This window comes from Loxodonta africana, chromosome 14 (genome assembly GCF_030014295.1).
Source record: "Loxodonta africana isolate mLoxAfr1 chromosome 14, mLoxAfr1.hap2, whole genome shotgun sequence".
NCBI lineage: Eukaryota > Metazoa > Chordata > Mammalia > Proboscidea > Elephantidae > Loxodonta > Loxodonta africana.
The window spans coordinates 18077347-18093212 of NC_087355.1; the positions used below are offsets into that span (position 1 = coordinate 18077347).

Genomic DNA, 15866 nt, shown 5'->3' on the forward strand with positions numbered 1-15866 from the left:
TCTTCAGACACCATTCAAGGTTGGAAATTCTATTGGCATTGTAATTCAGCCATTCTTACAGTAAGTCTCTGGGTTTGGTTTTCAGCAATATCAGCTCTGCTACTACAAGAAATAAGGCTTTCTTTCAGGGCACAAGTGGCAACTTTCATGTCTTTTATGCAATCCTTGAGATGTGACTTTGAAGCCTTGAGCTCATCCATTTCTTTCACTGCTTTTTCTAGCAGAGTAGGACCAACCAACCAGCTTCCTTTCACTTCTTAGTATGACAAAATTGTGGAAAAGTATCAAATATGCAATCACCCAAAGCCTTGTCTCTCGCAAATATTTGATCCAATCGTGGTGATATTTTGAGTATTTCTATTGCCACATCACACTCTGGATTACCAGTGCCCTCTTTACTACTGGAGGCAGTCATCAGTGCCTTAAGACTAGCCAGACTTGAGAACTAATGCAGAAAACTCATATCCTTAAGATTTTGTTCCTCTAGAACCACTCTTGGTACTAAAAGTCTTAGGCTGGGTTCTCTAGAGGAGCAAAACTAGCGAAGCAAATATATATATATATATATACATATAACAACAACAACAACAAAAAAGCCCACTGTACCACCAGGGCTCCTTATAAACACATACAGAGAGATTTATTTCAAGAAAATGGCTCATACAGTTGTGGAGGCTGGCAAGTCCCAACTCCATGGATCAGGTGTCAGGCTGGCGGCTTCTCTGACTCATGTGGTTGCAGGGGCTGATGAGCCCAAAATCTGCAGGTCAGGTGGCAGGCTGCTGGCTCACGTCCCAAGAACCAGAGGTCAGAAGATGATGAGATGGATGCAAGATTAAGAGGAAGTGAACATTGCCAGAACAGCCATATAAATGGATGCAGGCCACACCCTCAGGGACACTCCCCTATCTACTGACTGGTTGCTCACATCACATCTCAAAATGGTGGATGATTACGTACTATCTGCCAAACCACTGAGAATCATGTCCTAGCCAAGCTGACACATAGTATTAATCACCACAGAAAAGATACAGTTCTTTGCTCTTATGAGTTTTGGGATCAGGGGTGGGAGGAAGGAAGGGTTTACATTGGGGGCTTGTGGTGGTTAAGAGCTACGATTGCTAACCAGAAGGTCAGCAGTTCAAATTCACCAGGGACTTCTTGAAAACTCTATGAGACAGTTCTACTCTGCCCTATAGGATCACTATGAGTCAGAATCGACTCAATAGCAAACAATTTTTTTTACAGGTCAGGGGGCTTGAAGTAATTGGAGAGTTTTCAGAACAGGTGTCAAGGGTGTACTACCTCAGCAAACTAGGCTCTTACGGAAAAAGGGGAGGAAGAAACCCTTATTGTACCCAGAAAAATTAGGCAAACTGTATTTATTTCCTATCAGATATTATATTAACATGATTTTCTACTAGTCACTTGGAGTCATTTCACTTTGCTTTCACATAGAGCTCTGAAATATTTAGAGAGAACTGTATTCCTACACATGTGTTCTCCTTTTCTGCCCTATATATCAAGGGCTTAGATTTTTTTTTTCCCCAGCAGCAATTTTCTTACTCCAAACATCTTACTACACAGGCTTGTCCCAAATGCCTCCAAACTCCTATATGTTTAGCAAATTTTATGCCAATATATTGTTATCACATCATCATACATACCTTATATACATTTCAGGGAAACACGATCGATATAATAGGATCCTAACAATATCTTATCACAAATCTTGCTTCCTCATTACAGTCACAAAGTCAGAACAAGGAACCTAGGTGATTCATGAGTTCATTTGATAAGGGCATACTGAAGGGTAGATGGGAAAATAAAAATATAGCAAATGAGGTCACATGTGCAAATGGTTATGGGTTCTGTAAGTGTAAAAATAGACCAGAGCTTTCATCTGTTGATAAGACGTGTGATACAGCTTTTAGCAATTGGTAATCTAAGACTAAAATGCCATAGAAATAGATAATGTGTATGTCAAGAAAACAAAGAGAGCAGGAAGAGTGGGTGTTGACCTAATATACTCGCATTTTCATTTTGTTTTTGAGTACTTGTTCACATTTTGGTTTCTTCAGTCTAGATTGTCAGATTAAAACATGGCTCTCCTAGGACCCCAGTGGTCATGGCCCCCAGACCTTCTGTTAGGCCAGGACAGGAACCACTCCCCAAGCCAACTCTTCAGACAGGGATTGGACTGGACAATGAGATAGAAAAAGAAGCTGGTGAAGAATGAGCTTCTTGGATCAAGTAGACACTTGAGACTATGCTGGCATCTCCTAACTGGAGGGAAGATGAGAGGGTAGAGGGGGTCAGAAGCTGGCAGAATGGACACGAAAAGAGAGAGTGGAGGGAAGAAGTGGGCTGTCTCATTAGGGGGAGAGCAATTAGGAGTATATAGCAAGGTGTATATAAATTTTTATATGAGAGACTGACTTGATTTGTAAACTTTCACTTAAAGTACAACAAAAATTTAAAAAACAAACAAACAAAAACATGGCCCTCCTGAGGCAGAGGCAACACTGCTCTTTGGCAAGCCGCCTGGTCCAGCTACTTTGAAAGATTCCTAACCCTATTCAGGGATAAGGAATGATGGTCAGTAAGAGATCACTGGTACTCTGGTCAATAAGTGTTCATGGACAAAGGGAGGATAAGAAGACTGGAAAGATGGAAGAGAGGTAACAGATCAGAGGAAGGAGAGGGGAGCCCCATTCATTTGGTTAAGGAGGAACTAAGACATTTTCATAGATCTTTAACTTTAATTCCCCAGGAAGACAAAGGGTAATGGAAAGGTAGGCAGTTTTGTAACAGGTTGTGTTTACTTGAGAGACTTTCCAACTAACGTTGGATACAATTATCTACCTTAAATTGAATATTTGGCATAATAATCTACCTACAAAGTATTGTATCATTCCATTCAATGCTAGAGAAATGCCAACTAGTGGCAGACTTTTCCTTACCCTCTCATTCTTCCATTGCTGTTGTATTTCTGTCCTCTTTCATTTCAGACCTTCAGAAATTGCTCTAGCACAAATTGTCTGAGTTAAATGTGTTTTCTTTCTGTTTTCAATTCCAGCTTGGTTTCTGTATCAGTCAGGGTCTCTGTAGAGATAGAATTCTGCTCAGATAATTCAACTTAAGAGACTTCACTAACAGTGGTATGGGCCAGGTAAGGGAACAGACAAGGGAAGTTGAACCTCTACCAGAGCAGTTTCAGGGGCATATTAGGCCAGTGAGAGCCAGTGCTGGAGCAGAGGCTGCCCAGAGGAGCTGCTGTCCTGCAGGGTAGCAGCCACTATCAGAGCAGTTGTACTGGAACCAGGAAAGAGAGGGACAGGGAAAAAAAAAAAACCCAACCTTTCTCCCCTCCTGCCTTCCAATTGCCTGTTGGGAAACGGAACCTGATAGAGTCCATAGAGGTCAATCTTGCAGGCACAGAGCAGAGAAAGTAGGAGAACAGATGGGGGTTGGGAAGATTCCAATCTTGCTTGGCTTGCTTTTTGGCTTCCTATGGCTTATTTAAAGGTATATCTTCACCCTTTTGTGCAATGTAATAGATGACTGAGCAATGTCCATGTTAGCATGTCCAGGGAACATGAAGTAACATGGAATGAACCTGAAGGAAATCATGGAGCTGGGTTCCAGGTCCCCTTACAGACTCATCATTAGCTTGACCCTCAGTGCTTCCTGGTGATGCTTCTAAGGGTCCCAAGTCATTTCCCTCAGGAACATTCTAAACCTACATTAAAACAAATACCAAACCAGATACCATCAAGTCAATTCTAACCCATGGCGACCTCGTGAGACCATTTGGAAGCAGATCGCCAAGCCTTTCTTCCGAGGCACCTCTGGGTGAGTTCAAACTACCAATCTTTCGGTTAGTAGCTGAGAGCTTAATTGTCTGCACCCCCCAGGGTCTCCTTAAATCTATATAAACTGTCCTTTTATCAAATCCCCTATCCACTGTCTCTTCACAGGACCTCACCTCCTACTTGACAGAGAAAAAGAAGGGCCAGTCAGCTTTCTGTCTCCTCAGACATCTAAGTCCATCACTTTCTCTCGCTCTTCTTTATTTACAATCTCTCCCCCTCTTCTTATTCCTACCATTTGGCATAAAATATGGCCATATGTTTCCTATCTTAGGAAGTAAAAGCAAAATAACAAAACTCCTTTCAACCTTAGCTATCGCCTCCTTACTATCACCTTCCCTTCATGGACAAGCTTCTTGAAATCATGGCCTCCACTCACCAATTTCCTCATTTCCTGTTCCTTCCTCATCCTTCAATGCCCTGGTTTTCACCCCACCACTCCACCGAAAGCACCTTCAGCGGTATCAGAGGTGATTTTCTTAATGGCCAAACTGATGAACACAACTTCTCAGTATTTGACGGGGCTGACTTTTCCCTCCTTGGAACTCTTATTTCCCTTTAACTGATATATCCTGGGTGTCTTACTCTCTTCCTCAGCCTTTCTGGTAGTTCAATTTTTGGACCTCTTTTTCCTGTAATGAGTTCTTTCTGGGTGCTCCATCGCACTCTAGAAGTTTCAAGAAATCCTATTTACACACGAGTTACTGGAATCCACTTCTTAGTCTCGATCTCGTTCCTGAGCTTCAGACCAATCTATCCAAACTACACATCCAAAAAAGGATTTCTCTCCCCCTACAAAGTTTTTTTTTTTTTTACAAAGTTACCCAATCCTGAGGATCACTTTACTCTCTTCCTATATCCTCTCCCCCACTTTGTTACTGTGTTGTGAATATTCTATCTCCTGAATATTTCTTCAGTCTGTTCTTTTCTTTCCATTTGTTTTCACTGCCATAATCTACGCTCTATCACATTTCACCATGGTCACCATAAAATCCCCAGCAGACTTCTTGCCTGCAATCTTCTTCTCTCAATGATGACAGAGAGAACTTTACTAAAAAAAAAAAGAAAAAAATTAAATCATCTAACTAATCTGCTTAAAATTCTTCAGTAGCCCCTTGTCACCTTTGGGAGAAATCAAAACTCTGTGGTACAGGACATAAGGTGCTTCCTTTCCTTGCCTACCTCTCTGCAGCCTAATCTCACCTCTCCTTACTCCCACCAACAGGAATATCTTTCATTTTTGCCATACTTAGTTGCTCAGATTTTCTAAATTTGACCAAGCTTCCTCACCTACAGTTCTTTGCACATGCTATATATTTTCTATGTCTGAAAAGCCTAATTTCTATTTTACTCATGTGACTAAGATCAAAGCCATTTTTTTTTTTTTTGAGTACCAATTACATAAAAGAAAGATGCAAAATACCTTGCATATTTAACAATCCACTCAACTTTCTGTTTGTCATTTAAGACTCAGCTCACATTCAAGGATCTTTCCTTGACCTTCTCTCCACCCTTCAGTCTGGATTACAGCACCAAGAGTTCTCCCTGCCGGCACAATGATCCCAGAGTTGGAACTGTTTGTTTACTTGCCTGAGTTACTCATTACGCTGTGCACACGGACTGCTCTTTCATCTCTGTGGTCCCAGACTAGCACGGGGCCAGACACCCTACAAATATTTATAGAAATGAAATGAAAGCCTCCCTCATTAAACATTTCTCAGCATTGCCAAATCACTTTATTCCATCCCCAACAACTCTAGGGAGTAGAAAATTGTGACAGGATTTCTGCTCTCACCAAAGACAGTCGTTATCAACTGTATGGAATGCTATGGACTCAGTGGACCTGGTTTTTAGTCGTAAACTCCACCATTAGTTTCACAAATCCCTTCATCTTTATGGAGTTCTACTTCCTCATGGGTTAAATAAAGAAATTGGGCAATGATTTTGTTTCTTTGTCCCCTCCAGTTCTAATGTTCTATGAATTAAATATACCATCTACAGTATAATAAAAATGCACACTTTAATCAGCCTAAGTGCAAAATTCTAAAATTCTAGTTGGAAGGATTGCTGCTTTAAGAGAACCAAGTGGAAGGGAGATGAGTTGGTGATTGCTGGATATCAGCGAGGCCATGATAGAGATGGCTAGTTATCCCCCACTAGACCAATCACTAGAAAAGGACCTCACATTTGGTAAAGGAGACAGTCAGAATAAGTGAGGGAAACCTCACTGAGGTGGGTTGACACAACAGCCACAACGAAGAACTCAAACATATCAACAGTCATGAAGATGGTGCAGGACCAGGCAATGTTTCATTCCGTTTCCGTAAGGTCGCCGTGAGTTGAAGCCCGCTCAGTGACGGCTAATAATAACAAGGAAAGGTTCTCCGAGCTCTAGCCCTCCCTGCCGACCTATCACTTTCTCCCTCATTTCTTTGTCTACAGTCTCTCTTGTGTTTTATTAAAGACTATATTTCACAGCCTCCCTTGCCGCTAGCTAAGACTATCAAACTAATGCTGGCCAGCAGGAACTGAGGCTTGAATTTCCGGACAGTTCCCTTAAAGGAATGGAGTGTGACTTTCCCTTCCCATTTTCCTGCTGGCTGGACTGCAACAGACAGAAGACTCCACCTTGAACCACATTTGGGAATGGAATGTTGAGCATGGTAGAGCTACCAAACAGAAGGAGCCTGACTCTCTGGCACCACCAAACAGCCATGTCTGCTTTGGATTTTTACATGAGGGAGAAATAAATTGTTTAAGCCATTGAGGTTTGGAGTTCTTTGTTATAGCAAAAAAAAAAAAAAAAAAAAACCCACAAAGAATTAAAAACAAAGCAGTCCAATAGATAATAAAATAAGAATTTGTTTTACTATTTCAAAATTACACTAAAAAGGAGAACAAAAATGGTAATTTTTGTTGATGATAAGAAAACTTCTCTGCAGAAGTTTGCTTCAAACTTCAGTAAGTTTTAAAGGAAATTTACTACACTACTTTTTTTTTTTTTTTTACGCAGAACAAGATCCTAAAGCTTCATATTCTGTATTCCACTTTATTATAAAGAAGCAAATGCCCAGAGGTAGATTAAAAAAAAAAAAAGCCAAACCCGTTGCCGATGAGTGGGCTCTGTCTCACATGTGATCCTATAGGTCAGAGCAGTACTGCCCCATAGGTTTTCCAAGGCTGTAGTCTTTGTGGCAGCAGACTGCCACATCTTCCTCCAGCTGGTGGGTTCGAACCGCCTTTCTTTCAGTTAACAGCTGAGCACTTAACCACTGAGCCACCAGGGCTTCTTCTAGAGGTATATTGGGGAGGCATTTATTTAGCAAAGCAAACCGTAATACAATAAGCCAGTTATCTACAAACTGCGCACAATGAGAACTCTAAAATGAGCCACGGAAAGTTTTCATTTTCTCTTCAGTACTTCCATTTACCAAGGTAGAAAAGCCTACTGTGAAGTTATGAGACATTAACATCCTTCGCCTCTATGCTTAATGGTATTACCCAGAAAGTATCCTGGCATTGGAAGATAAAGGATACAAGACTGGGCTCCAAGGAAAAGTGGCCCACAACCATTTGAAATGCAAAGGCAGCAGTGGTGCCCCATGAAGGATCCATCCACCAGCAGTCCGAGGAGCAGAGAGCCTCAGCATTGCACATCTTAACACAGCAAAGCAGGCAGGCCCGGATACACAGAACAAACCTCAGGGAGGAAGGCTTGTGGTATCGGCAGCTGATAAACAATCAGAATTAGGGGTTGTGCTTTGAGCTGGTGCATAAAGAAAACTAAAAATATTCTACCACTAATAATAAGGGTCAAGAGCTAAAAGGAACTTCCCCAGGCACGGCAGAACTGTTGCATTAGCCACACACGGGCTTATGCGAAACGATTCAAAACCAATTTTAGAATCCACCATATGTGCTTCAAAGATCCTAACGTCCGGACTATGCGTACATAGTACACACTTCCTCTTATCATTCAGGAGCTGAGATAGCTCCTTTTTGTCTGAGGCCCCTTACTATGATGGGGACTGTGTGCTTTGTTTGTCAAAAATGTGCAGTGCTGAAACTCTACATCTCAGACCTGATCAGATCGGGGTTTCGGGGCTGAGGGAAAGCTAAATAGAAGTCAGGAGAAGCAGAGTAGGCTGATTACCGAAGCCTTGAAAGCCAAACAGAGGATTCTGGATTTAATGTATTTTGGCAACTGGAAGCCAAAGTAGGTGTTTGAGCAAGGGAGTCACCTGACAAATGTCTTACTTTAGAAGCTCAGTATCAGAACCGATCTTTTAGGAGAAATTGCATTAACCCAGGCAGAGATAAAGAAGTCCTGAATGTGGCTGGCAGCCGTTACAATGGTGAGGAAAAGAGGAATGGGATACGTTTTAAAGGAAGGGAAGGAACTAGAGATAAATTTGCTCTTTAGGAATGAAACAAGAGAGTAGTTGAAGATGTGGAGTAAAGCTCATTAAGGAAGCAAACAAGAATAAAGAGGCTAAACCCACAATTTACTATCCAAGCAGGGAGACTTCTCAGGATCAAATTACAGCAGAGCGGGTATAAATGGGGACAGTCTCCAGCAAACGGTGAGTCTTGGGAAATCAGGGATGTATGGCCATTCTAACTCAAAAGAGCTCTAACTTCCAACATAGACAATAACTCTCAGACTCACAAGTCCAGCTTGTACATTTCCAAAAGCTCAAGGCATTAAGGGACATCACCATCAGGACATGAAGTAATTACAAACCGCTGTTGAGAGAGTGGGAATAGCCAGAGAGGCTAGGTGGAAAACAAGTGCAGTGTCACTGAGGTTGAATCTGCTATATGGAGTCACTTTGCATCTCACAGTCCCCTTCTTGTCAGTATGCCACATTCCAACTTGGAGACTCTTTGCTTACAGGACTTCAAAGACCAAACTACTTAAAAACAATAACAACAGCTTCCTTCAGGTCTACTTCTCTGATGCTGAATCCCCATATTCCATTTCCATGGATGACTAGTGAACCTGTGGGCAAATAATGGGGCTGGGTGGGGGGGTACAGCACGGACCCTGACTAATCAGAGTACACCAGCTGGCTGTGGGCTACGCTGGCACAAATGGTGAAAAGCAGCCCTGCACATACCTGTGGTCACAGGAGAGAAGTCTGAGTCATCGGAGAGGCTTTGAGATAGAAAAGAGAAGAGTCAAAAATGGTAGACACAAGGGAGCTGTCTTTGATATATGCAAGATTGGACTGAGAAAGGAGGAGTCCATCTGTGGGGATCATGACTGGTGTATTTCAGTCCCAAGAAGCATCCACAGAGGCAGGAAGTCTGTGCTTTCTCATCCCTAGTGACCAGAATCAGCATCCCTGAAAGGGATTGCCCTCTCTCCTTCTGGAGACAAGAGTGGTTCATATAGGTTCTTCTACAAATCTTCATAAAGTCCCTGGGTGGTGCAAATGGTTAACGTAATTGACTGCTAACCGAAAGGTTGGAGGGTCGAGTCCACCGACAGGTGCCCTGGAAGAAAGGCCTGGAGATCTGCTTATGAAAAATCACCTACTGAAAACCCTACGTAGCACGGTTTTACTCTGACACACATGGGGTGCCATGAGTCAGAGTTAACTGGATGACAGCTGGTTTTGCGCTTTCCTCATTGTCCTAGTAGTCTGTTTATCCCATACGGCACCTTTATTTACATTGTGTACTGATTTTATGTGTGGGCCTATTCTCCTTACAGAACTGGGATCTGAGGCATTGACTCTGTTGGTCAACATACTTGGTACACAGTAGTCATTCAAATAACATTTGTGGAAAGAATAAATGAATAAATGAACACACCCAAAGCCACTTTTTAATCTACTTTTTGCATTTTATGTGCAACCTAATGTTCCTTCATCTTCCATTTTCTATTCCTTATGGTCCCTACCTGATTTCCTATCAATGACTCATCATCACCTTAGAGAAGGTGACCAAGATTAAATTCCCAATTTTATCTGTATAATCTATATAATCTACTCCTTTCCTTTAATGTCCTGAAATAAGTTCCAAAAAAAAAAAAAAATTCCCAAAGTAAGATTAAATCTTCAATTTTCCCTTAAATCAATTCTTTCCTAATGAGTACTACAGTGTGTGGAATCAGGCAGAGCTGGGATAGAATCCCAACTATGCTCTTGCTGTAAGGGAGGGCTAGTTACCTCTGAACTGGGGTTACCCTGTCCGTTACTCAGTTGGCTTATCTGTAAAGTGGGGATATCAAGCACTTCATAGTTATTGAAGTATTAATCTTTTTGTACATGTTTAAATTAAGTATTGGTACATATTAGGTATCTTACCACCCTCTTAAGTGCTTACTATGTGCTAAGAGAAGCCCTCGTGATGTAGTGGTTAAGAGCTCGGCTGCTAACCAAAAAGGTTGGCAGTTCAAACCCACCAGCCGCTTCTCAGAAACTCTACTCTGTCTTGGGTCTCCTTGGACAGTTCTACTTTGTCCTGTAGGGCCACTATGAGTTGAAATCGACTTGACGGCACCTAACAACAACATGTGCTAAGAACCACGCTGTTGCATTTAATCCTCACAGCAACTCAGTGAGAACGGTTCTAATATTATCTGCCTTGTCTAAACGGTAAGGAAGGAAGCTGAAGCTCAGAGAGGTTAGGGAACTTGCCTAAAGTAACAGAGCTACTAAGTGTGGAAAAGCAGATACTGAAACCTAGGCAGTTGAACATCAGGACTTATAAATATTATGCTACATTACTCGGTATGAAGAAGGTACTGAGTAAGTTGTTCTCAATAAACCATAAAAAATGAAAAACAGTTACCATTGAGGTGATTCTGACTAATGACGACCCATGTGTTTTAGAGTAGAGCTGCTCCATCGGGTTTTCAATGGCTGTGATCTTTTAGAAGGAGATTGCCAGGCCTTTGTTCTAACAATAAAACCATAGCACTTTAATTCCACAGCACTTTCAGATTTTATTGCTTCACTGTCTTAGATCTCTTTTCCATCACTAAAAAAGTCTTCCCTAATGTCATGTATTTTGACAACTGGACCAATAAGCATCATCATGATAAACAGAAAATAACGAAGTTGTCAAGGATTTTATTTTACTTGGATCCACAATCAACACCCATGGAAGCAGCAGTTGAGAAATTAAACGACATATTGCGCTGGGCAAATCTGCTGCAAAAGACCTTTTTAAAGTGTTAAAAAGCAAAGATGTCACTTTGAGGACTAAGATACACCTGGCCCAAGCCATGGTATTTTCAATTGCCTCATATGCATGCGAAAGCTGGACAATGAATAAGGAAGACCGAAGAATTGATGCCTTTGAATTATGATGTTGGCAAAGAATATTGAATATATTATGGACTGCAAGAAGAATGAATAAATCTGTCTTGGAGGAAGTACAGTCAGAATGCTCCTTAGAAGCAAGGATGGCGAGACTGCGTCTCACATATTTTGGACGTGTTATCAGGAAGGATGAGTGCCTGGAGAAGGACATCATGCTTGGTTAAGTAGAGGGTCAAAGACCCTCAACGAGATGGTTTGACACGGTGGCTGCAACAATGGGCTCAAGCATAACAACGATTGTGAAGATGGTAAAGGACCGGGCAGTGTTTCATTCTGTTGTACACAGGGTCACTGTGAGTCGAAACCAACTCGCGGGCACCTAACAACAACAACAACATCATGTAATTATCACATAATTTCATTTGAGGCAAAAGATCCTTACTTTTTTCCCTCCGATATCACAGTATAATAAATAAGTCAGTTGGTTTCCAGGAATACGAGGAGAGACGGGAAAGGAGAAAACACAGAGTGACGTTTGCCTGTGGAGAAGCCTCGCCCACTGACTGGCATTTGTTTATCACCGAGATGTTTTATTACTTGCATTTGTAACCCCTGAAGCCTTCCAACAGTAGAGTATCAACAAGTATTATTTGAAGTGATTTTCCACACTTTGCTCCATTCCTTTTCTGTGTATCTTTAAACCTTCCTTGTATGTGTGTGATTTAACATAGTTATCCAAAAAGGTACCAGCTTTTGTCATCAGATTTTCTTTGTAGTTGCTAGGCAATTTTTTCAGAGACGTGTTTTTTTGTTTTTTTATTGTGGTAAAGTATACAAAACTTTTGCCCTTTCAACCATTTTTACGTGTACAATTCATCGACAGTAATTACGGCCATCATGCTCTGCAACTATGGCCACTATCCATTTCTGACTTTTTTCATCGCCCTTAACAGAAAGTCAGTACCCCTTAAGCAATAACTTCTCATTGCCACCTCCCACCCACCTCTGTAACCACTAATAAACTTCGGTCTCTATGCCTGGGCCTATTCTAGATATCACCACTTTATTTTTAATAGTAGATGCTTAGTAAATTTGACATTGTCTAAGCATCTACTATACAATTGCTATTAGTTTATATATAAAGAGGACTAAGGCTCATTAGGAAACCCTGGTGGTGTAGTGTTTAAGAGCTACAGCTGCTAGCCAAAACGTCAGCAGTTCAAATCCACCAGATGCTCCTTGGAAACTCTATGGGGGCAGTTCTACTCTGTCCTATAGGGTTACTATGGGTCGAAATCCACGGCAATGGGTTTGGATTTTTTTGGGGGGCGGGGTGGGGGAAGGCACATTAACAGTTTTCAGCAAGCATGGTCGTTTGCCCCAAGTGTTCGATTTTTTATTCATGCCCAAAGTTCTGCAAATGATAATCACATTATTAGATCGAACCAAGACCTACAAAATATTTTTACAAGAGCACAAGAAATAGGTCTGCTCCATCATTATTACCAACAAAAGCAAAACAAATTGCTACAGGGATAAAAATGAGGTGGTTTCGAATTATAACCTTGGAAGGGCTAAGCCGGTCAAACATATTGCTGAATACTATACTCTGGCTGGTTGAAGAGCTAGGCTTCCAGAAATTAGTTCTTGAGTAAATAAAGCAAAGTACTCCCAAACCTGAGCAGCATTTTTCTTTGTTGATGAGAGTGTGACACATATCTAATGATGATTAGTTAAAGTTCTCCAGTTTCAATGGTGAGCGTACTCACAAACTTTTCTAGTTTTAAAGGCACCCTAGGCTTTTATTGTGTTAGACAGGCAAGTCTCCCCTCTCCAGCTTGTCATAGCTTCATCTCTTTCTTCTTCCGACTTTCAGACATCTGGTAATTTATACATTTGGGACTAACTTATTATGAGGCAGCCAAAGAGAAAATGGCAATTATTACTCTTGTGGCAGAACAACAGAGAAGGGGTCCGGTAGCTGCAAATTCTGTAAGAAAAAGGTGCCCCCACTGGACTCATTTCATCTGCTAAGCGATGCTTAGGAAACGGCTCACACCTGCCCAGCTGAAGCAGGCCTGGCAACTTATAATCAAGGAGCAGCACACACAGAAATAATTATGGACGGGCGGCAGCTGCCTGGCGGAGCGAGGTCCTATGTCACAGGGAAGCACCTCAATCTGTGACATGTTTATCATGGAACCTGACATCAGGCAAGAGCGTCAGAACAAACTCCTGCACAACCCTAACCTGCACCATCAGCCATTAAACACTGGCTTCTTGACCAAGATCTCCAGGTGGGGGGTGGGGGCGTGGCAAATTACTTGATATAAAGCCTACACCTTGTGTGTCTGAGGCCAAAAAGCAGCCCTCAGATGCTCACCTCTTCGTTTCTCTTGGGAACACCAGGGTGGAAAAATTTGGCATCTATTGTCCCTCCTTCAGCCACCACCTCCACCCCCCTCCTACACCCCTAAAACTGAGCAGATGTTTTTCCTTTTTTCTGTGGAGGTACAGCACTCACTTTCTCTTCCAAAGCAGCACCCATATTCCTCAGAAGAGAAAGACAAACAATTCTCTGTGTCAGGGTCACATTTATAAATTATTCTCTCTGCTATTTTTAGAAAGCACGACTTTGTTTTAAGGCCCTGGGCACAACCTGGTCATAATCCAGATCAATATGAAAAGTTTTTCTCAACTGGTAATTACTGAATGATAGTCAGCTATTTAAAAAGATTTAAGACACTGGGTGTCCTCCCCCGTAGAAAGGAGGAATTGAACTGGAGGAGCTATTTAAGGTTTTTCCAGCTCTAAAATGCAGGCATGCCATCATTTCCAGATTCAAAGAGCAACCCCCTGCAAATTTCAGCAAAGCGCAGGCTGTACGTACCCCAGCAAGCCTTCGGGATAATAAGAACGTGCATAGTAACACACTGTGCCTATGAAAGGCACAAACAAAGCACGCTAACCTACAGGGGGGGAAATCAATTGTTTTTCGCCTTCTCTGTTTCTCCTTCAGAAAAATACCCATCATCTTACAGTTAGCTACTGGTATTCTGCTGATTTTGAGTTGAATCACTGCATTGCTCAGATCTGAAAATCTTTCTAATAACTAATCTGCAGACTAACAAGCCCTTTAAAACACACAGGCACACTCTGAGTTCTTAAATTAATCACTGGTGGATTTCAACCCAGGGCTACTGCATACAATTCTACAGGAGAAGATTTTGTTTTCAGGTCACTTCAATGAAATTTACACCCAGCCCTGTCCCAGTTCTTTTGTATCATTCACATGGTACAATGGCATCCTTCACCAAGGCAGATACTGCAAATACTGGCCACAGCTACTCCAAAGACAATCCCATTCAACACTGGGTCCACAGCTGAGGCTGACCACTATAAAACGTCAGACTTGTATCCACCACACATCTCGGTGAGCTAAACCAAGGAACTGGAGCAGGGCTGGGTGTAAATTCCATTGAAGTGACCAAGAAAGTGCGCAGTTGCATAGAGAGACCACAAATCAGAAAAAGTGAGGCATCTTCAGGAGCCAAGGAGCCCCTCCGCCAAATGAAAGCCAGGAAGGTCTTGAAAGTCGCTCCACTTACCCAGCATAGCGGTTGTTATAAAGGTGGCTGTGCCCTGGCTGCAGAATCTTCATAAGGAGCAAGCACAGAGGCAGGAAGGCAGCTGTCCGGCTCCTGGGCTTTCCAAGCAACTTCATAGCGTTACAGTGCGAGGCGTTGAAAGTTACTACAGCAGTCATCGGGGCTGGAGGTGGCTCACAGCACCCCCTACCTCGGCGCACGCAAGTTCTCTGGAAGGGGGTGGGGGAGAAGGGTTGAGAGTGAGCAAAATGTGACACTTCTCTCCAGCCAAAAGGAAAAAAAAAAAAAAAAAGTTTAGGCAGCCGAGGAAGGGAGGTTGTTATTAAGACCTGGTCTTGGGACGCAGCAGCCCACACAGCCGAGCCCAGCCCAGCCCGGCAGCTGAGCCTGAGACTTACTCAGCTCCCGGGAAGGGGCTAGGCCTCCCTGGTGCTGACTCACAGCAGGGGTTTCCCTGGGTGCTGCCTGCTTGGAGGAACTCCCCTCTGCTTCTGGTTTGTTTTCCTATTGTAGGCCCCTAACTTTTTTCTCATAACCTTTTTCCCTCTGCTACCTTCTACAGCATGAGGACCAATCCTCATTGTGAACGATTTCTCTGAAGATGAGCTAAACATGCAGGCAGAGAACAACCCCGGCTTGATGACTGGATCTCCCTCGATGGAATTCCACCCTGGCTCCACGTGCTGCAATGCACAGTGGCTGGGTTTGATGAGGGTGTGCCCGGAGGACAGCCGTGCGCCTTGATCTGCAGGAAGGGCCACGGCTCCCCACTCCTGATGTACCCGAGGGGCAGCAGTTCTATGCGGTTGCTATCCTTCCGCATCAGCAACAACCAGGCCTGCTGCTATTTCAGCGGTTGTCTCAAGGAATGTGAGGCCTGCTGCCGCTGCTGCTTTTCCACCTGAGGTGTACATCTAGGGAGCCCAGGCCCTTTGCATCAGAACCCTTGGGGTCGGCTCAGAGGTCAGCAGTTTAAAAAGATCTCCAGGTGATTCCAATGATCAAGCCAAGGTTGAGAACCGCCGTACCAGTGTGGAGCGTGCTTCTCAGAGTTTAACGTGTCTACCAACCACTTGGGGGTCTTGTTAGAATGCAGATTCTGATGCAGAAGG

General features: G+C 42.8%; 1 protein-coding gene across 1 annotated transcript in view; it reads right to left on the reverse strand.

Annotated features, from left to right (window-relative positions):
• Window positions 1-14870, reverse strand: part of CPA6 (carboxypeptidase A6) — a 431756-nt gene extending 416886 nt beyond the window's left edge. Inside the window, exon 1 of the mRNA XM_003408213.4 lies at window positions 14755-14870. Within this exon, the coding sequence (XP_003408261.3) occupies window positions 14755-14870 (116 nt within the window). The remainder of the gene's footprint in view (window positions 1-14754) is intronic.
• Between the last annotated feature and the right edge of the window lie 996 nt (window positions 14871-15866).